The following is a 22342-nucleotide window of genomic DNA, read 5'->3' as shown; positions in this document are numbered from 1 at the left end:
AACGGACACACAGTCTGATCTGATCAATCTATAATCAATATCATTGTACTAACCCTAAACAACCCTCCATTCAGTTAACAACCCCAATACCCCGGGGGCAAATACCCCGGGAGCAAATACCCCGGGGGCAAAGCAAAACAACAGACACGGAGCGTTGTAAAAGGTTTTACACCAGGAATGATCTCTAGGAACTTCAAGGGTTAAAACCTGGGTGGACTGTCACTACCTGATGTGTGACAGCTACGTACGGTAACTCCACTTGGACAAACTGAGTGTAATTGACTGAGGATCACTGCCCTGTGTGGTCGCCACAGACGGTTTATCTTTTTATTTTCTTAGTAATGTAAATGAGGGTTGGTTGTGGTGGTTTGGATCTGGATGCTCAGAAAACAGGAACAGAGGCGACTTTTAGTGTTTATTCTTGTCTTTTCTCTCCTCATCACCATGACAACCACAAACAATCGCCACAACGCTCACTGAATAAACCAGTCTGCCGCGGCTGTCTTATGACGGACGTCCGCGTTTTTTCACAGTACCGTATTTTAAATGTACAGAACTTTAAGCAGACTTCCGCTTGTACGTAAATCAGGCAACGCCCTGATGAAGTTTGTCCAAGTGGAGTTGCCGTAGGCAGCTGTCCAAGATGGCGGCCGGTCTGCGCATGTGCATGCCAGTATTTACACAAATCAGGCAGCAATACAAATCAGGTAGTGACATGGACAACCCGGTCAACTAGCTACTGGAAAGCTACAGGCTGTCTCCAAACAATGCAACACCTGTTGTGATAAACTCCATGATCAGAAACCATTCTATTTCTGGTTTCCCCAAAGTGAACAGAGAGATAGAGAAGACCGATGGCCACAGCAAGTGGCTTTGGAGATAGAAAGGTTATCTTGGACTCAAATGGAAGCTTATGAATTAAGGAAGTTTTCTATATACATGTTAGGCATAGATATTCTCCATAAAGTGCTGAAAAATAATCATTTTCATGAGAACTTGTCAGGCGAACAGTACTTTTTTTTTGTCTTTTTTGCGATCTTAAAATCGAGTTGCATGTTGTATGACTATTTATGCCATTGTAGTACCTAAATATTTGCATTTACATAATTTCACCAGCAAAACGACCCAAGAAAGGGGTTTTGGCCCCTGTAGCTTTCCAGCAGCTAGTTGAGCGGGTTGTCCAACCAGGTTTTAATCCTTCAAGTTCCTACATATCATTCCTGGTGTCAAACCTTTTACAATGCACCCTGTCTGTTTTCCAAACAACTGGGATGTTGCCCCCTGGGTATGACCCTAAACACCTGTACTAACTCTAACCCTTCTCTATCTGGAGAGACAGAACAGTCCTCTACCCTAACCCTAACAACCCCAACCCTCCATTCAGTAAACAACCCTAACTGTGCATTCACACCAAAAGCTTCCAAAGCGTCAAAACGCCGGAAGTCAATTCATTTTCAATGAGAGCCGGCGACACTGAGCGTCCAAAGCTTCAACAGGCGTTGCCGCGCTTCCAAAGCGTCCAAAGCTTCCAAAGCTTCACCAGAGGAGAAGTTGAGCCTTGGTTAACTTTAGGGTAATTAGCTATGACGCGGTTCAGCGGCAACCGGCGGCAACCTGTCAGAATAGAGACGTCCTTCGGCTCCTTTTTTTTTCTTTTTCTTGTATTTCAGCTCCCCAATGACCAATGCGATGGAACTTTGAGGTCAGTCACCTGACGAGCGGCCAAAGCGGCTGAAAATATTTTTGCCGTTTTGGGAGCTGTCTTGTCTGACGCTAAGTAACCCTCGAGTGTTTTTGACGCTTTGGAAGCTTTTGGTGTGAACGCACAGTAACAACCCTAACAACCCTACTGATGTCAAAGAGTCGGTGAATCTGTCAAACACTGGGACGACTGGTCCTGGTCCTGGTCCTGGTCCTGGTCTGGATCAGACCAAACTAACGGACCAGTCCCAGCCTGGTCAGATGCTACATGAACTGATGAAGGTGAAACGTCTTCTAGACAAAGAACCAAGTCCAGTTGCTTTCGACTTAAACTCCTTTGAGACACGATGACCTGGACAGATTAGCGTGGTGAATGTGCAGCTCACAACTTGTCCACCAGAGCGTTGTGGAGTTGTTGGATCATGTATTTGATGGCTTATCCTGATCCTGGTCTTGAACCTGATCCTGAATCTGTTGTCAGTCGTGTGTTGGGGGTCAGCGCAGGGAGACAGGAGACAGACTGGGGACCTCGGTGGGACTCGAACCAGCGATCACAGCTCTGGGCCTCTGATCTAGAATCAGGATGTTGATCCTGGTCCTAGTCATGACCCGGTTCTGGTCTTCAACAGAGATAAAAGTTCATTAATGGGTTCAGTTGTTTTAGCGTCCTCTGAAAAACAGTCCTGTACGATGTCATTTTGATTTATTGGTTAATTTGAGAGGGACGGTGCAGCGTTAGACAGTGAGGCAGTTTACAGCGCTAATCAACAGAAGAGCCAGAGTTAGGTAGGTAGTTAGGCAGGTAGGTAGGTAGTTAGGCAGTGAGGCAGTTTGCAGTGCTAATCAACAGAAGAGCCAGAGTTCGGTAGGTAGTTAGTTAGACAGTGAGGTAGTTTGCAGCGCTAATCAACAGAAACACAGCTGCCAGTGAGCCAGAGTTAGGTAGTTAGGTAGTTAGGCAGTTTTCATCTGTTGTCACGATGTGACACTGGTCAATACTTTGATTATGATCAATGAAGCAGCAGAGTTGAACTGTCTCTTCTACCTGTTAGAGTCTTGTTGAACAGGTGAGTAGTGGAGTGCGTGTGTGTGTGCGTGTGCGTGTGCGTGTGCGTGTGCGTGTGCGTGCGCGTGCGCGTGCATTTACCATGCATGCTGTATCACCATGACAACTGAATTTATCAGCCAGCACCAGTAAAAACCTCATTTTCATTGATCAGGATTTGATTGGGTTATTGATTGACCATGTGGTGATGTCGTGTTCTGGTCTTTTCTATTATAATTACTGCTTTCTACTGCTACTTCTAGTACTACAGTATATATCAGACAGTTGGACTCGAGTCATAGGGACTCGGACTCGAGTCGCAAATTTAACGACTTGCGACTTGACTCGACTTGGAAGGCAAAGACTCCAGACTCGACTCGACTTGAGACCAGATGACTCAGACGACTTGTAGGCCTGTTTTTTTCATTGTATGTTTTTTTTCACGTGGATATCATTCAAGTATTCAGACGGGCTCTGTTTTTTTTTTTCCGAAGCGGGAGCACGCACTTTTGAGCTTGATTGCATGGGTTTACCGATCCATTGTTTCCCCTACAGTGTATTTTAAATGTTTACTTTAAAAGAAAGGAGCTATAATATACGTGTAATGCGTTGCTATCGTTTCATTACATTCATTATGATGCATTCTCTCTCAAAGCCAAAAGCGGCCCGCCAGAGGGTCCAATCCGGCCCATAGGATGAATTTGCCAAGTGGGAAAATTACATAGAAGACAGAAGAGGCTTAATGATGTTGCAAATGCACATATTTTTTCAAGAAATGTCAGGTTGTTCATAATGTTCTGTAAAAGTATAGTTAATTAACTGTAAACCTATTAATAATGTAGCTACTTGTACTTCTTTGCACTAAAACAAAGGGAAGAAATTAGAGTTCTCGTTATTCATAGGCTGTTATGCTGATATTTTACTTGTCCGGCCCACTTGAGATAAAAAAAAAAAAGCCATGCACACTAGTCTGCATGCTCTTTTTTGACATTATTAGTAAGATAAGGTTTTTCTCTTCAAGATATAAACCCGGGTGCTTTGTGGGTTGGCTGGGGACAATGGTGAGGGACTCGACTTGACTTAAGACAAACTGTTTGTAAAAACGGGCTATACTATACTATAATTGCCTTGCCTTAACCTGTGACTCGACTCGACTTGCTCACAAAAGAACTTGCTCGAGATTTGAACCAAATGACTTGAGACTCGCTTGGGACTTGGATCAGAGGGACTTATACCCGTCTCTCTCTCTACCTGTCTGTCTCTCTAGCTGTCTGTCTGTCTGTCTCTCTGTCTGTCTATTGACCTGTCTCTCTCTCTGTCTGTCTGTATCCTATAGGCTTTGTGCAGAGTAGCCGTCTAGTCTAGTGCAGTAGTCGGCCAATGAGGACGTCTCGTCACAGGAAGGGAGTGAAAGAGCTCAGAGGAAGGTATCTGACCAATCAGCTGACAGTTCTCCAGGTATCTGACCAATCAGCTGACAGTTCTCCAGCTATCTGACCAATCAGCTGACAGAGAGCGCTGACGGACCTGAGCTCAGACGTTAGACGGGTCCCACGTAGCGAGTGTTTGTTTCAGATTCACTGACCTGAGATCTGTGAAAATGTTGAATTGAAAATGTAAATGTCTTGATCCTTCCTGTGGGCTGAACCGTTAAGGACCGCGGCAGTGATGTCATGGCGTCTGTGGTGTGACATCACTGTGGGCGTGGCCAGAAACAGTTAAATAAGTTGAACGATGTAAAGATTCTGAAATAAACGAGTGATGAGTGTGTAAATATAAACTGTAGCTGCACAGGTGTAGCCCCGCCCCCAGGAAGTAGCCCCGCCCCCACCAACTAGCCCCGCCCATCAGACTGAACCAGACTGTATTAGCCCCGCCCACTGCTTGTTGATCATGTTATTGATTGTGTGAAATGTGAAACTTATCGATCGTTTCGTATCATCTTGATTTTTTTTATGTGAGATGGCTGATTTCACTCTTTTCAACTTCCTGTATGTTACTCTTTCAAAATAAAGTTCATTCTGAATCAAACAGCAGCAGCGGTCTCGTAGAGTGACTTCCTGTTGGTGCTCAGGTGTAAACAGGTGTCGCCCCCCGGGGGACAGGAAGACTCATGTATTAATACTACTAGAGTACTAGAGTACTAATGTATTAATAGTACTAGAGTACTAATGTATTAATAGTACTAGAGTATTAATGTATTAATGGTACAACATGGTTGATTGTTTTGTCTCAAGCATCTGTCTGTCTGTCTAGGTAAGTGAGACTGTACAATTACCGATTCATCCTCTGTCCTTAGACCCTCACATCCACTGAGGAAAAACTCCATGGAAAACCCTTTTAACAGGGAAAACCAGGAGAAAGCTCAGGGTGAGCAACAGAGGAGGGATCATCACCCAGGACAGAGATGTTGTTACAGACAAGAAAACAGTTTATAACAGAGAATGTGAGAAACATGGAAATGTTAACAACAGCTGAAGGAGGAAGAAGCTTCTGGTAGGCAAGAGAGGCAGGGAGAGCAGACCAGCTTAATGGGAGGACTGGATGGCAGACTGGTTCATAGGAAGAGAGGACAGACCAGCTTAATGGAGGACTGGATGGCAGACTGGTTCATAGAGGACAGACCAGCTTAATGGAGGACTGGATGGCAGACTGGTTCATAGGAAGAGAGGACAGACCAGCTTAATGGGAGGACTGGATGGCAGACTGGTTCATAGAGGGCAGACCAGCTTAATGGGAGGACTGGATGGCAGACTGGTTCATAGAGGGCAGACCAGCTTAATGGGAGGACTGGATGGCAGACTGGTTCATAGAGGACAGACCAGCTTAATGGGAGGACTGGATGGCAGACTGGTTCATAGAGGACAGACCAGCTTAATGGAGGACTGGATGGCAGACTGGTTCATAGAGGACAGACCAGCTTAATGGAGGACTGGATGGCAGACTGGTTCATAGGAAGAGAGGACAGACCAGTGGTGTGTCCCAAATCGCGCACTTGTGCACTTACACTTAATATTTTGAGTGCATAAGTGCGTTCACACTGAGCAGTGTGCGAAAATGTAGTGCGCTATGCGCACTCAATTGGCGCACTCAAACGGCCAGAAAATTGAGTGTGGATCGATGGACGCTTTCCACACTTAACGGCCGCCATCTTGGTGACGTAGCGGAAGCACGTCACTACTTTTCAAACGGCAGCGGTTGCTATGAGCAGCGACGGAGCTGACACCGGCGTAAATGTCTTTAAAAAACACTAATAACAGCACAACAACAACACTAACACAATAAAACACAACTTAATAGCTCGTTTTGATCGGCAAAAAGCGCTGTCAAGTGTCGGCAACAGAGCTCCAACAGCCGGTTGCTATGGTTGCAATCAGAATTTAATAAATAGAAGAAGCAGCTGTCGAGTCATTTCCTGTAAGTGCGCAGCAGCAGTGTTTGATTTGAGACGGTACTAACCTGTCGAAAATTACAGTGTACTGTAAAGCAGTGCACTAAGAGAAGTGTGCGATTTGAGACACAGCACAGCTTAATGGAGGACTGGATGGCAGACTGGTTCATAGGAAGAGAGGGCAGACCATCTTAATGGAGGACTGGATGGCAGACTGGTTCATGGGAAGGGAGGACAGACCAGCTTAATGGGAGGACTGGATGGTAGACTGGTTCATAGAGGACAGACCAGCTTAATGGAGGACTGGATGGCAGACTGGTTCATAGGAAGAGAGGACAGACCAGCTTAATGGGAGGACTGGATGGCAGACTGGTTCATGGGAAGAGAGGACAGACCAGCTTAATGGGAGGACTGGATGGTAGACTGGTTCATAGAGGACAGACCAGCTTAATGGGAGGACTGGATGGCAGACTGGTTCATAGGAAGAGAGGACAGACCAGCTTAATGGGAGGACTGGATGGCAGACTGGTTCATGGGAAGAGAGGACAGACCAGCTTAATGGGAGGACTGGATGGTAGACTGGTTCATAGAGGACAGACCAGCTTAATGGGAGGACTGGATGGTAGACTGGTTCATAGAGGACAGACCAGCTTAATGGGAGGACTGGATGGTAGACTGGTTCATAGAGGACAGACCAGCTTAATGGGAGGACTGGATGGTAGACTGGTTCATAGAGGACAGACCAGCTTAATGGGAGGACTGGATGGTAGACTGGTTCATAGAGGACAGACCAGCTTAATGGAGGACTGGATGGCAGACTGGTTCATAGGAAGAGAGGACAGACCAGCTTAAAGTGAAATTCCGGCGTAAGTGTAAACCATGGTCAAACACACCATAACACCGAGTTAGACCCCCCCTCGAGAGATCAATTTGCCCGACCGCTACATTCACGAGATCCACCAACTTCAGCAAATACCGCATTATCGCCACACACGGCGCTGTCCGGATCCACTGTCTGACCGCAACCAAAACGCCACCATTTGCCCAAAATAATGCTCAGAACTGCACCAAATGTCATCAATAGTACACACAGGGTCCCAGCACGTAGTACGAGTTGTCAAACATCTGCTAGCTTTGCCTGTTTTCTTTAGCAAGGAGATGCAACTCAACTCACCTACTTCTCCTCCGGGAGCCGCTCGTTGGTGAGGAAGCCCTGACGAGTCGATCACCGAGTGCACCGGAGTTCCGCAGCTCAATCAACAATTACCTCATGGAAATACAATCAGAGTTTTTTTTATTTTTATCTTGCATATCACTTTATAACTATTATTATCGAGTGCTGGCCACGATATAGGCGCAAATGAGCATTTTTAAGAGCTGCGGAACTCCGGTGCACTCGGTGATCGACTCGTCAGGGCTTCCTCGCCAACGAGCGGCTCCCGGAGGAGAAGTAGGTGAGTTGAGTTGCATCTCCTTGCTAAAGAAAACAGGCAAAGCTAGCAGATGTTTGACAACTCGTACTACGTGCTGGGACCCTGTGTGTACTATTGATGACATTTGGTGCAGTTCTGAGCATTATTTTGGGCAAATGGTGGCGTTTTGGTTGCGGTCAGACAGTGGATCCGGACAGCGCCGTGTGTGGCGATAATGCGGTATTTGCTGAAGTTGGTGGATCTCGTGAATGTAAGGCAAGGCAAGGCAAGGCAATTTTATTTGTATAGCCCGTTTTTACAAACAGTTTGTCTCAAAGGGCTTTACATGGCATCGTAACAACATCCTCTGTCCTTAGACCCTCACATCGACTGAGGAAAAACTCCATGGAAACCCTTTTAACAGGGAAAAGTCGGAGAAACCTCAGGGTGAGCAACAGAGGAGGGATCCCTCACCCAGGACGGACAGACGTGCAATAGATGTTGTTACAGACAAGAAAACAGTTTACAGTTTGTCACAGAATGTGCGAAATATGGAAATGTTAGCAGGAGTTGATGAAGGCAGTCTCTGGTGAGGGGAGGGGGCGGGGGGGGCGGGGGGCAGGGAGAGCTGGCCAGCTCGATGGGAGGGCTGGGTGGCAGATTGGTCCATGGGAAGGAAGGGGAGGCCGGTCTAACAGCAGGGGAAGGGGAGGGAGGGGGGGGCGATGCAGGCGGCGGCTGGTGCAGAGAGATGGAGCTCCGGTGGATCTGAGGAAACACAGAGGGAGTGCGAGACACCAAGGCCAAACTACAAAGTACAGCAGAAAATGACAGTTCAAAAATATACTGAGGAGAGGAGAGGAGAGGAGAGGAGAGGAGGAGAGGGCTCTGTGTAACCAGATGTGTCCCCAGCAGTCTAAGCCTATAGCAGCGTAGCTATAAAATGGTTCAGAGCTACCTGAACCAGCCCTAACTAAAAGCTCTGTCATAAAGGAAGGTCTTAAGTCTAGACTTAAATGTAGTTAGAGTGTCTGCCTCTTTGACCCATGGAGAGAGCTGGTTCCACAGTAAAGGAGCCCGGTAACTGAAGGCTCTACCTCCCAGTCTGTTTTTAGAGATACTGGGAGTCACTAACAGACCTGCATTCTGGGAGCGGAGTGCTCTGGTAGGACAGTAAGGAATGATTAGTTCTTTCAGATAGGTTGGAGCTTTATCATTAAGAGCCTTATAAGTCAGCAGAAGGATTTTGAAGTCTATTCTAAATCCTACAGGAAGCCAGTGGAGAGAAGCTAAGGTGGGAGAGATGTGCTCTCTCTTCCTAACTCCTGTCAAAACCCTCGCTGCGGCATTCTGGACCAGCTGGAGACTCTTTAGAGAGTTTTTCGGACATCCTGACAGGAGAGAGTTGCAGTAGTCTAGCCTAGAAGTGATAAATGCATGTACTAGTTTCTCAGCATCACTCTGGGAGAGGATATTCCTAATCTTAGTGATACTGCGCAGATGGAAGAAGGCGGTCCTAGTCACGTGCTTTATGTGGGAGTTAAAGGAAAGGTCCTGGTCAAAAATGACTCCAAGGTTCCTCGCGGTTGTACTCGGGGTCAGGGTGATGCCATCTAGAGTAGCGATCTGATTGGAGAACGTGTCCCTGAGATGTTTAGGTCCAAACACGATGACCTCAGTTTTATCTGAATTCAGTAGCAAGAAGTTAGAGGACATCCAGGATCTAATGTCTTTCAGACAGTCTTGCAGATTGATGAGGCGGCTTCTGTCATCTGGCTCCATGGACAAGTAGAGTTGCGTATCATCCGCATAACAGTGAAAATTGATTGAGTGCTTCCGGATGATGCCACCTAATGGGAGCATGTAAAGAATGAAGAGGATTGGCCCTAAGACTGAACCCTGCGGTACACCATACGTAACTCTGCTATACTCTGAGTGGTCGTTATTAACATTAACAAATTGAAACCTGTCAGATAAGTATGACTTAAACCATTTTAGGGCAGGTCCTTTAATCCCTATTTCATGATCTAGTCTCTGCAGCAGGATGCTGTGGTCGATGGTGTCGAATGCAGCACTGAGGTCCAAAAGTACAAGAACAGAGACGAGACCTCTGTCTGAAGCTATAAGAAGATCATTAGAGACTTTGACAAGTGCTGTTTCAGTGCTATGGTGTTCTCTGAATCCAGATTGGAAAGCTTCAAAGAGCTCGTTGCTGTGCAGATGTTCATGTAGCTGCTCCAGGACAATCTTCTCAAGGATCTTAGAGATGTAAGGAAGGTTGGATATAGGCCGATAGTTGGCAAGGACATCTGGGTCAAGAGAAGGTTTTTTAAGTAAAGGGTTAATGACAGCCACCTTGAAGGCCTGTGGCACGTAGCCTGTGGCTAAGGAAAGATTGATTTGGTTCAGAAAAGAAATGTTAATTAAGGGGAAGACATCCTTAAGTAGTCTTGTCGGAACTGGATCCAGCAGACATGTGGCTGACTTGGAAGAAGTAATTGCAGAAGTTAAGTCTGATAGGTCGATGGGAGAGAAGCTGTCCAAGTGTGTACCAAGTCTGGGAGGTGCTTCTATGGGTATCGTAATCTGTGGGCCATTACTAGCAATTTTTGTTCTAATATTAACTATCTTTTCGGTAAAGAAAGTTAGGAAGTCGTTGCTGCTGAGAGTTGGAGGGATGGATGGCTCAACAACACTATGGTTCTTGGTCAGCCTGGCCACAGTGTTGAAAAGGAACCTGGGGTTGTTCTTATTCTTTTCTATTAGAGATGAATAGTAATTGCTTCTAGCATTACGGAGTTCTTTTTTATATATTAATAAACTATCCTTCCAGGCTTGACGGTCTTCCTCATGTTGGCTGGAATGTGTTTTCCTTTCCAGCTGTCTGGTCTTCTGTTTCAAAGCGCGCAAGTTTGGGCTGTACCAGGGAGCTATTCTTTTCTGATTGATAACTTTCTTTTTGAGGGGAGCTACAGCATCAAGTGTTCCAAGGAGTGCTGCTGCAGTGCTATCCACAAGATAGTCCACCTGTGTGGGGGTGAAACCAGCATAACTGCCCATAGTATGGTTACAGAATGTGGTGAAGTCAGCATCACTGCCCATAATATGGTTACAGGATGTGGCAGCAAGCTCTGCTGGAATAAGCTCTTTAAATCTAGAAACAGCAGTGTCAGATAGACATCTACTGTAGCGGGATTTTTTCCCAGGTAGGATATAATTTGTTAAAGTAAATTCAAATGTTATTAAAGAATGGTCAGACAAGACGGGGTTCTGAGGAAGAACTGTGACATGGTCAGCTTCTATTCCATAAGTAAGTACTAAGTCAAGGATATGATTAAAAGTGTGAGTGGGTTTGTTTACCCTCTGAGAGAAGCCGACTGAATCCAAAAGTGACTTGAATGCAGTAGCCAGACAATCATCATCGACGTCCACATGAATGTTAAAGTCACCTACTATAATGACTTTGTCTGAGCTCATTGCTAAATTTGACAGAAAGTCAGGGAATTCTTCTAGAAACTCAGAATAAGGTGCAGGAGGACGATACACTACAGCAAGTAAGAGTGGTTTTTCTGCTTTCCAGTCTGGGTGAGAGAGGCTGACAGTAAGGCTTTCAAATGTATTATATGAACTATTATGTCTAGGGTTGATAATCAGATTTGACTGATAAATAGCAGCCACTCCTCCTCCTCGGCCTGTGTTACGAGGCACATGACAGTTAATGTAACTAGGAGGGGTAGATTCATTCAAACTAACATATTCATCTTGCTGCAACCAGGTCTCAGTGAGTGTTAATATGTCAACATGGTGACTTGTAATTAAGTCATTCACTAGGAGAGACTTGGATGGGAGAGAACGAATGTTGAGCAAACCACATTTAATAGTTCTATTAGTTTGGCTTGCTGGAGCAGTGGTTTTGATTTTAACTAAGTTGCTATAAACAACTCCTCTAGATTGGGGTTTAGGCTTAGACAGCCTCGAGGCAGACACAGTTTCTATAGGCTGGGTGGGTGACAACAAGAGGGACCCAGCAGAGGGGCGTCTTAAACTGCGGCTCTGCCTGCTGGTCTGAACTCTGGGTGCTTGTCAGGGATTAGCACGGCTAATAAAGTTCCCTATATTCCTAGATAGGAGGGATGCGCCATCCAGAGTAGGATGGACGCCATCTCTCCCAATCAGACCAGTCTTTCCCCAGAAGGAGGTCCAGTTATCTATGTAAGCCACGTCGTTATCTAAGCACCACCCAGACATCCAGCGATGGAATGAACGCATGCGACTAAACATATCGTCACTCACTAGGTTGGGCAGCGGGCCAGAGAAAATTACGGAGTCCGACATTGTCTTTGCAAAGTTGCACACCGAAGCCATATTAACCTTAGTTAACTCCGACTGGCGAAGCCGGGTGTCATTACCGCCGACATGGATTACAATCTTACTGTATTTAACCTTACGTTTACATGCCAGCAGCTTCAGATTAGCCTCAACGTCGCCCGCTCTGGCCCCTGGGATGCACTTTATGCTCGCTGGTTTCTCTACCTTCACGTACCGTAAAATGGAGCTGCCAATGACTAATGCCGACTTCACAGCGGGGCTGTGAGCAACAGAGTCGACATGTTGAGTTACGTTCTCAGCGGGTGTGTCGCTGAGTGGGGAAAAGCTGTTGGAGACGTGAAGGGGTTGGTGGGCCAACACGGGCTTATTGCGTCTATGTTTCCCTCGGTTTGTTGTCACCCAGCCGGACTGACTAGTTCCCGGCTGCTCGGGGGCTGGGAGGGAACTGCTAGCGGCGGCTAGGCTAGGTGGCTCCGCACCGGCTAAGCTGGACTGTGAAGCTACTATAGCTGGACTAGCCTCCATGGTGCGGAGCCGGGACTCTAACTCGCTGAGCCTCGCCTCCAGAGCTACAAACAAGCTACACTTATTACACATACCATTACCACTAAAGGAGGCAGAGGAGTAGCTAAACATCTGACACTCAGAGCAGGAGAAGGAGACAGAGGAGGGAGGGGAAGCCATAGCTAGTATGTTAAGCTAACTAGCGGACCTGTGGCAAATACAACAAGTTGAATGGAGAAATACAAAGAGAGTCCTGTTAAGGACTTAAGTGACAGAAAGTTGTGTTAATGTAGCAAAACGTGGTGCACACTGGTGCTTAAAGTGATTAAATTAGCAGAACACTAGACGGAGGATTGAGAAAGTCTAACACAACACAGCAACAGTGCAGCAGGTACAGGCAGGAAATGACGTAACACGCTCACCGTAAGTCACGCAGTCACGCAGCATAGTGTAATGTAGCGGTCGGGCAAATTGATCTCTCGAGGGGGGGTCTAACTCGGTGTTGCGGTGTGTTTGACCATGGTTTACACTTACGCCGGAATTTCACTTTAATGGAGGACTGGATGGCAGACTGGTTCATAGGAAGAGAGGACAGACCAGCTTAATGGAGGACTGGATGGTAGACTGGTTCATAGGAAGAGAGGACAGACCAGCTTAATGGAGGACTGGATGGTAGACTGGTTCATAGGAAGAGAGGACAGACCAGCTTAATGGAGGACTGGATGGTAGACTGGTTCATAGGAAGAGAGGACAGACCAGCTTAATGGAGGACTGGATGGCAGACTGGTTCATAGAGGACAGACCAGCTTAATGGGAGGACTGGATGGCAGACTGGTTCATGGGAAGGGAGGACAGACCAGCTTAATGGAGGACTGGATGGTAGACTGGTTCATAGAGGACAGACCAGCTTAATGGAGGACTGGATGGCAGACTGGTTCATGGGAAGGGAGGACAGACCAGCTTAATGGGAGGACTGGATGGCAGACTGGTTCATAGGAAGAGAGGACAGACCAGCTTAATGGGAGGACTGGATGGCAGACTGGTTCATAGGAAGAGAGGACAGACCAGCTTAATGGGAGGACTGGATGGCAGACTGGTTCATAGAGGACAGACCAGCTTAATGGGAGGACTGGATGGTAGACTGGTTCATAGGAAGAGAGGACAGACCAGCTTAATGGGAGGACTGGATGGTAGACTGGTTCATAGGAAGAGAGGACAGACCAGCTTAATGGGAGGACTGGATGGCAGACTGGTTCATAGAGGACAGACCAGCTTAATGGAGGACTGGATGGCAGACTGGTTCATAGGAAGAGAGGACAGACCAGCTTAATGGGAGGACTGGATGGCAGACTGGTTCATAGGAAGAGAGGACAGACCAGCTTAATGGAGGACTGGATGGCAGACTGGTTCATAGAGGACAGACCAGCTTAATGGGAGGACTGGATGGCAGACTGGTTCATAGAGGACAGACCAGCTTAATGGGAGGACTGGATGGCAGACTGGTTCATAGGAAGAGAGGACAGACTGGTCTAACAGCAGGGGAACGGGGGGGGGTGCAGGCGGCGGCTGGTGCAGAGAGATGGAGCTCCGGTGGATCTGTGGAAACACAGAGAGAGTGCGAGACACCAAGGCCAAACTACAAAGTACAGCAGAAAATGACAGTTCTAAAATGTACAGTCTAGACTTAAATGTAGTTAGAGTGTCTGCCTCTTTGACCCATGGAGAGAGCTGGTTCCACAGTAAAGGAGCCCGGTAACTGAAGGCTCTACCTCCCAGTCTGTTTTTAGAGATACTGGGAGTCACTAACAGACCTGCGTTCTGGGAGCGGAGTGCTCTGGTAGGACAGTAAGGAATGATTAGTTCTTTCAGATAGGTTGGAGCTTTATCATTAAGAGTCCTTGTTCACGGTGCAAGCTGCTCTACCAGGTGAGCTATACCTGTTCTACCTTGACAGCTACACCAAGCTGCCAAGCCTTTCACCTCTGAGCCAGATGCAGAGCGGGGCGGCAGCTGGTAGCACTAGTATAGTAGTAGTATAGTATAGTAGTAGTAGTACACAGCAAAAATGCCAGTGTTAAATCAACTCTGAGAGTGTTAAATTTAACACCGAGAAAGTGTGTATATGCGTCCACTCTTTTCAGTGTTAATTTAACACTAACACTAGTGTTAATGTTTTTACACTCAGCTATAGTTATTTCAACACCGTAGGGAGTTGAAAATTAACACTGGTCAACACTTGTTAAGTGTCAATAGTACTCTACACTAGTGTCAGTGTAGATTTTTACACTTAAGTCTAGTAATTTCAACACTGTAGCGAGTTCAAATTTAACACTGACTAACACATGTATAGTGTCAGTGTTAGTGTTTTTACACTCAGTTATAGTTATTTCAACACTGAAAGGGGTTAAAAATTAACACTAGCTAATATGTGTAGTGTCAATAGTACTCTACACTAGTTTCATTTTAATAAAATGTTACACTGACTGTGGTTGAAAATGCTACACTGACTACCAATGCATTCAGACCAATGGGTGAAAAATTTGACTACCAATAAACCCACCCACCCTTAACCACCGCAACCACCCGCCAAACCACAAAAAATACACAAGACAAACACTTTTTTAGAAAAATAATCTTATTAAATATTAAATGGCCACTACATTATCAATTAACAGTCTGCATGGATTCACATAATTACAGTATGGAACGAGGTACACTTGGTCATTGGTGTCATATCAAAATTGCCTATCACAAGGTCTGTAATATACCAGGTCATTTACACAGATCACTGTGAAAACCTAACAGCTTCCTTTGCATGAGCGTGGATGCCATTAACCAGTTCCTCCATTGAGTCAACTAGACACTGCACAGTACTCTCTGGAACACCTGAGGCTTGAACCTGAGCAATAACAGAGCTGCACATGTCCTGTATATTCTTTTCAACTGGAACATGTGGTGACCCTCAAAGGAGGATCCACATTCACTGGTGTGGAAGGTCCAGCTACAGGCTCAAATTCAAAACTGCTGATGGGATCTGGATCAAGACAGTCTTTATGTTCTCAAGATAGGTAACGTTGGTAACCAGAAAAACAATTGGACAACCAGGCTCTCCACAGTCCAAGCACAGAGACCTTCCGGGATACAATCCTTGCTCAAACTTCAAATGTCTAAATAACACTGAACAACTGGTGTGGTGTACCTTGCAAATGTAACGTGTACATTGTTGGTCAAAGTCTATCGGTCTTCAAACTTCACAGTGAAGAAGCCTCGCTCTGATTTCTTTTACCCGAGGAGTCTCTTTCACTTTGCCGACGTCGATGCCATACATGGTGGTTTGGATGAAGATGAAGAAGCTGGACAGCGCATCATCATACGACATGGCAAAAGCATAATGCGCTTTGAAGAGCTCATCAAAGGCAGCAACTGGGGTCTGCATCCTGCAGGGAATGGCCTTCTGGTCCAGGATGATGTAGAAGTCCTGGATGCTGTTGCTTCTTTCTCCGACACCGAGAAGAAAGGGCTGTTTGGGGCCAGTTTCTTTAAGGAAGGTCTCCATGCTTGACCCCACCTGAGAGAGAGAGAGAGAGAGAGAAGGTTTTTACTCAAGTCATTTTAATTCATGTGCGACTGACTGTATGAATGAATGTGCGCAATACACAACTTGATGAATTAATATTTGATAGATGTACACAAGTAATTAATTCAGGGATGGATCTATGAATGTACACAACAGTAATTTATTTTTGTGTGATGAATGGATGGATGACTTTTTTTAAAAACAATTTAACTGCACCCAAAACCAAATTACATCAGCTGACATGAAAACCTTGCATCAGTGATGTACTGTCCTAAGAAAATACCTTCATGAACTTGATCAGGCGTCTAGCAGCCTCCGATGCGCTCATGTTGTTGGACTTCTTGCCTTTAACTGTTGGAGGCAAGAGGTGAAGCAGCAGAAGAATGGCAGCCATCTCAGAGTCCCACTCTTCAGAATGCCACACTGCAGAATTAGAAGTAACACTATAAAATGTATTTTATTTCCTTATAAGCATTACAGCATCACTTATAGTAAAGTTTTCTTAAATTACACCATGGATTGAATATGGTTAGCAGTAAGGTGCAGTATGTGATTTGTAGTCAAGGGGCCAAAAACATGAAAGAACACACATGTACACTAAAGGCATGTGCAATCTACTGTGTCCACTATTCAATTAACACTTACCACCATCATCAGACTCCTGTTGTGCAGACAGAAGTAGCTCATCCACATGTGGGCCTGGGGTTAGATTCTTGCAGCAATCTGCGATGACTCTCGGTTTGAAAAATGTTGGCCACTTGGACAGGAATTTACCAGACACCTCCTCACCAAAGATCATTGTGAAGTCTTGGTCGATCTTAAAGCCTCTGGAAACCCAAATCCACCAAAGCCTCCTAACCATGTATTTTAGGGTCTTATGTACATATTATTAAACATGTAAAAATAATTAGAAAAAAGTTTCCATCCAAATTGAAAATATTTGTCTTTTAAGGTTTTGTACAGTAGGTTTGAATTGGGCGGAGTTATCTCTGGGATTTATCACGCAATAAATCCTACCACTAATAAATCGCCACGTCAGTTCTCTCACCCAGCCCCCCAGTGGCGGCGAACAAAACCGTTCTGCTGCTAACGGTCACTCCTCCACTCCTCTAGTCCTCATAACCAGAGCCATGTCAACAGGAGTTGTGTGTGTGTGGCGATTAGCATTTAGCATTTATTAGCTTTCCAGCGCGACCTGCCCTGTCTGTGTCTGTGTGTCACTCTGTCTGTCTGTGTGTGTGCCCACAACTCCTCACAACTCCTCTCTACATACAGCCGATACAGCCGGTTTTTTTTTTTTTTTGGGGGGGGGGGGGGGGGAGGGGAGGGAGGGAGGGTGTGTGTAAATTGGCGATTAGCTTTTAGCATTTATTAGCTTTCCAGTGCGACCTGCCTTGTCTCAGTGTGTGTGTCAGTCAGCCCCTCCTGGCGCTCACACAGACAGGAGTGACGGTTAAAAGCTTCTTTTTTTTCTGTGAGACTACGACCAAAGACGGTTATGATGCTCCAAAACGAAGCTGGTAGACTAGTTAGCTGCTAAATAGCATCAATCAATCGATGCACGTCCTCCGGTGAGGACTTTTTTTTTTTTAACGGTCGCCATTGACGTGTTGCTATGACAATGGAGCTGTCAATCATAGCGTTATCTGCCACGCCCACACTGTCCTGACCAGTGGCCTCAATAGTGCCTCAATAGCAAAATGAGCTGTTTTTAAACAAGGTTTTCTAATAGTTATGAATAGTTATTGTCACTCAGACTTTTGTGGATGCTTAATGAGGCACTTGACTTTGATATAATATAAGCATTTTTACTATATATAGTCAGGTTTCCAAAGGCTTTAAACAGAAAACATTTGTGTGTGTGTGAATGAGAACACCATTGTAATGGTGCTATGGGTGTCAATAAACAGTCAAGCAAAATAAGGCAACCACAAAGTCGTCAGCAATTCATTTTATGCTTACCAAGCCAGGTGTATCCAAGAATCTGGGAAAGAGATCCAAGACAGTAGAGGCAGTATCCGGGTCTTGAACCACCTTTTGCCTGTGCTGGAATGTTGCCTTCATCTTATTTTTGACAAGGGTCGTATCACTTGAGTGTTTCATCACCGATATGGCTTCCCTGCATTCATCACCGGTCAACTGCTTCTCATCTGAACGGATACTGCGTGGCATCTTGGGGCCCTCTTGGAAAGTGGTCCTGGATTTCTTGTTGTCTTGAACAGAGTTCCGCTGAACAGTTTTCAGCCTCCACGCTAGGTAGCCGGAACCACTCTGGTGATCATAGAAATGTTCCTGTTGATAAAGAAAAACACATTGACTCACATCAACTGAGAAAAAACTCCAGGAAAACCCTTTAACAGGGAAAAAATTGTAGAAACCTCAGGGTGAGCAACAGAGGAGGGATCCCTGACCCAGGACTGGCAGACTTGCAATAGATGTTATATACAGACAAAAACAGTTTACAACACAGAATGTATGGGGATGCATTACTGTTTATACTCACATAGCCATTCCTGGAATCCGGGTCCTTCAATTTAGGGAACAGTGTTGTAATCCCAAGTGCGTAGAGGATCCGCACATTCACCGGAGGAACCCTCCTGAAAAGAGATATAGGTGTCATTCCTCCAAATGTATCCCTGATGGATGCAACTAAAAGGGAAAAAATTAATCTTCAGAGGTCTCACAGAGGGTTTCTCCTAAAGTCTGAAAAAACAAAACTAAGACTAAGACCAAATAAAAAGTAGTCAATTCCTCAAACTAAAAACTACACTAAAACTGATTCATCACTTGTTGAATAGCTAAATAAAAATAAAAACTAATAAAAAATGTAAAACTATAATAACCTTGATGTGCACATGGTTGTGGGTGAAGACCTAATTGGCAGCGACTTTTGGAGATAAAAAAAAACAACCACAACCTGTTATTGCAAGTGCATTCACTTACCCATGGCTCTCCACCATATCTGCCACAAGAATGTTTACCATCTTTCTTCTTGTAACATCACTGATGGTGCTTGTTTTCTCGTACTCTTTGAATATTTCGTTTCCACCAGGCTTTGAATACAGAGCAACTCTAACATTCTGAAACGACAATTGCACAACATTCACACTGCAGGTACAGTAGGTATTTCAGCCTGTGCCCTGGGCTGATGTAGCAGTTGGTTAGGGGGTGCATGATAAATGAGAATTAGCTAACATAACAAAGCTCTGGGTCTTCAGTCTGACACCTACTGAAGCTGCAGTACTAATATACTTATTGTGAAATTTGAATGTAAGGTTTGACATTGGTCTAATTGACGTCAGGGTTAATATCAGGTGGTTAACTTACATCTCTTGCAACGTTACTATCCAGGGGTCCTTCAACCAGGTGTCGTTTCCGAGCTTTGGTAGATTCCAGTATCAGCGGTGAGTCAGAACCTGATGATGACCCTTGGGATGCACGTGATGGTGATGGTGACCAGTCTGATAAAGATGAGCCCTCTGAGAACTCCTCAGCATTGCTACCTAAGAAAACACACAGCCTTGCATGACAACTGACCACGAGAGGGAACGAGCTACAGCTCTTTTGTAGAAAACAGACTCAAATTTTTAAAAATGAAAAATATAAGCCTGCAATCCCTTACCATCACATTCTTCGGCCTTGAAGGACACCCCAGACGACTTCAAGAGTTCATCAAATATGTCTGGATCCACTTCCACGTTTGAGGAATCCTTCAGGCTCAAGGAAGCAGAACCTGGCAAATTGAATTTTGCCAGCACTAAAACAGAAGATACTGTAGTCGATAAGCAAGATTTGGGAGGGACAAACATGCATTAATGAACAGAGCTGATGAACTATAAACACACCGGAGTTAGCAGGAGCTAATTTTCATCTGTAGTCTCGACGAAAAACATTGGAAAACCCTAAATGCACAAATAAACATGACAGTCAAATTAGCCCAACAGTTACCTGCTTGCAAAAACTGGGAGTAATTGTACTCGTCCTCCGCCTGTGGTACCCTGACCCATTTGCTGACTCCTTTATACTCTACAGGAACCAGCATGTCGCTTCAAAGACAAGAATGGCATAAATTATTATTCCTAATTTCTTACATTTACACCCAGTGTTTCCCATGGGGTGGGTAATTTGAACACTGTACAATTACCGCGACTACCACGCACATGACACTGATGGTGATGAAGGAAGGTGAAAAGCTGTTAGAAAAACAAAACAAACACTATATACTGTGTGTGTGTGTGTATTTATATATATATATATATATATATATATATATATATATATATATATATATATATATATATATATATATAAAAAAAAAAAAAAAAAAAAAATATATATATATATATATATATTTTTTTTTTTTTTTTTTTTTTTTTTCTTAGTGAGAGACTGTAGCGGACCCAAACGCCCATGTCTCGTTAATTAACGTTCAGGGAAACACTGTCATACATTTAACCTAACACTACCAAACACAATGTAGGCCTATTTACATTGTGCCTTGCACATGTGTAATGTTGTCATACTATACTCTTATAGTGTACAACCTTTTCAATACATTCCTATTACTCAAAAAGCCTTTCCTTTATAGACACTTTTAATAATTTGAAGAACTAATATTAGCTAAACCCTGGTCCAGCGTAGTGTTGGCCAGGGCTAACTTAGTGAGCTAAGCTAACGTTAGCTAGCTAGCCAACTTCGCTAACTAGCTAGCAGCCAAAGTCAACCACAAAAAACAAAACAAAACGCTAATATCAATCCAAAAGAGACAATTTTATCAACCAAAACTTAACTTACCGTAGAAAGAAGAGATTTGGACGAGAAGTATGACTGCAGTCTGAGTGCTGACTGTGTGTGCCACCAGTGTGCCAGTCACTGCCAGGGCGAGCGATTCAATTGGTGGGTGTGGCCAATTTAACGAGCCAGAGTGTAAATTCAGAGTGATTCTCATAACGACGGAAATCAACACTGACACTATCAGGAACTGACTCTAGGGAGAGTTAATTTTGATCAATTCTGAGTAAAATTAATAGTAACCCCTGTTAATTAACACCAACACCAAAAAAATAACACTGGCACATTTGCTGTGTAGTAGTAGTATAGTATAGTGCCCTCCCCTGGAGCTGTGACACGTCAACCCCAGTCTCCCTGAAACGGCCAGTTTGTGTCTGTCGTTGGTTCACAGCAGTTTGAAGGCAGAAAAACTCAGAAATGCTGTTTTGCTCTTCCTTTTCTGCTGCTCTGTTTCTAACACAAGAACAACACCACAGGAAGACGTGAAAAACACCAAAAACATGATTTTCTTTAATGATAATAATAAATATTATTAATAACATAATAATAAACAATTAATTGCCCTTTTTCCCTTGCTGTTGCTATGACAACAGTGTTTGTACCGTGATCACAGCCTCAACACTTCTACAGAGAATCATTTTGAAGTGATTGTTTCCATGGCGACGCAGAGGCCTGGACGGAAACAACATCACACCTGTTCACGCTGTCGTTACCCAGTAACTATGGTAACGCCTCAGCTCTTCTCCTTGACTCACGTCCAACACGCGGTGTGTGTGTGTGTGTGTGTGTGTGTGTGTGTGTGTGTGTGTGTGTGTGTGTGTGTCCTCCGCCCGCTGCGACCATCTGACACACACACTGCGTTTCCATGACGACCCACTGAAGAAGATGATTTATTTAAAGGTTTTTCTGTTTTCACGTTCAGACAAAAACCTCCTCACTCATACATTATGGGATAGAAAGATACTAACAGAAGTATTCATCCTCACTCATACATTATGGGATAGAAAGATACTAACAGAAGTATTCATCCTCACTCATACATTATGGGATAGAAAGATACTAACAGAAGTATTCATCCTCACTCATACATTATGGGATAGAAAGATACTAACAGAAACGTTCATCTTCATCATAAAACAACACATAATAAATGAATAAATCCTCTTTTATTGATTCCTGTCGTTTTTACAACACTGGTCCAAGGTTCCTGTAGAGGTTTCCATGACGACACGATGAGAGGGAGACGACCGAGAAGCTGCATCGAACATTTCAATTCAAAACATCTTTTATAAAATAAACATGTTTTATTATTTTTCCATCAGTGTTGAGCCGACATTTTACTGCCTCAGGCCAAATGGCTTCCTACAGAAAGACTCTCTCAGCTCCTCCTCCTCCCGCTGCTCCGATCTGTCTCTCTCACACACACACACACACACACACACACACACACACACACACACACACACACACACACACACACACTGTGAGCTGGAGGATCTTGTTTCCACTCGGATGATTTTTGGCATCGGATGCGAGAAGAAGAGCAAGAGAGAGAGAAGGAGGAGAGATACACAAGAGACGAAGACAAAGCA

General features: G+C 44.7%; 3 protein-coding genes across 4 annotated transcripts in view; 1 reads left to right on the top strand and 2 right to left on the bottom strand.

Moving 5' to 3' along the window:
- LOC146980423 (formin-binding protein 1-like) overlaps positions 1–4227 on the top strand; it is a 61026-nt gene extending 56799 nt beyond the window's left edge. For both annotated transcript variants that reach the window (XM_085785654.1, XM_085785655.1), the window contains one exon: positions 4083–4227. In XM_085785654.1, the coding sequence (XP_085641780.1) occupies positions 4083–4111 (29 nt within the window). In that variant the 3' untranslated portion in view covers positions 4112–4227. The remainder of the gene's footprint in view (positions 1–4082) is intronic.
- Positions 4228–8219: 3992 nt separating this feature from the next.
- Positions 8220–12820, bottom strand: LOC146980422 (uncharacterized). Its single transcript, XM_085785653.1, has 2 exons — positions 10910–12820; positions 8220–8317 (listed from the first exon to the last, which is right to left on the bottom strand). Exon 1 carries the CDS (start codon positions 12560–12562, stop codon positions 11633–11635), a length of 930 nt encoding a protein of 309 aa, XP_085641779.1. The 5' UTR covers positions 12563–12820; the 3' UTR covers positions 8220–8317; positions 10910–11632.
- A 2806-nt stretch (positions 12821–15626) lies between these two features.
- Positions 15627–20001, bottom strand: LOC146980421 (uncharacterized). Its single transcript, XM_085788050.1, has 9 exons — positions 19908–20001; positions 19582–19716; positions 19287–19462; positions 18903–19039; positions 18463–18556; positions 17922–18251; positions 16605–16776; positions 16243–16382; positions 15627–15950 (listed from the first exon to the last, which is right to left on the bottom strand). The coding sequence occupies exons 1-9, from the start codon at positions 19999–20001 to the stop codon at positions 15627–15629; spliced, it is 1602 nt and encodes a 533-aa protein (XP_085644176.1).
- Positions 20002–22342: the final 2341 nt, after the last annotated feature.

The sequence above is a fragment of the Trachurus japonicus genome, chromosome 9 (assembly GCF_045865225.1).
Source record: "Trachurus japonicus isolate A0001 chromosome 9, Traja_1.0".
Classification (NCBI taxonomy): Eukaryota; Metazoa; Chordata; class Actinopteri; order Carangiformes; family Carangidae; genus Trachurus; species Trachurus japonicus.
Note: the sequence above shows the minus strand (reverse complement) of the source record. Positions and strands in the feature narration are given on the sequence as shown.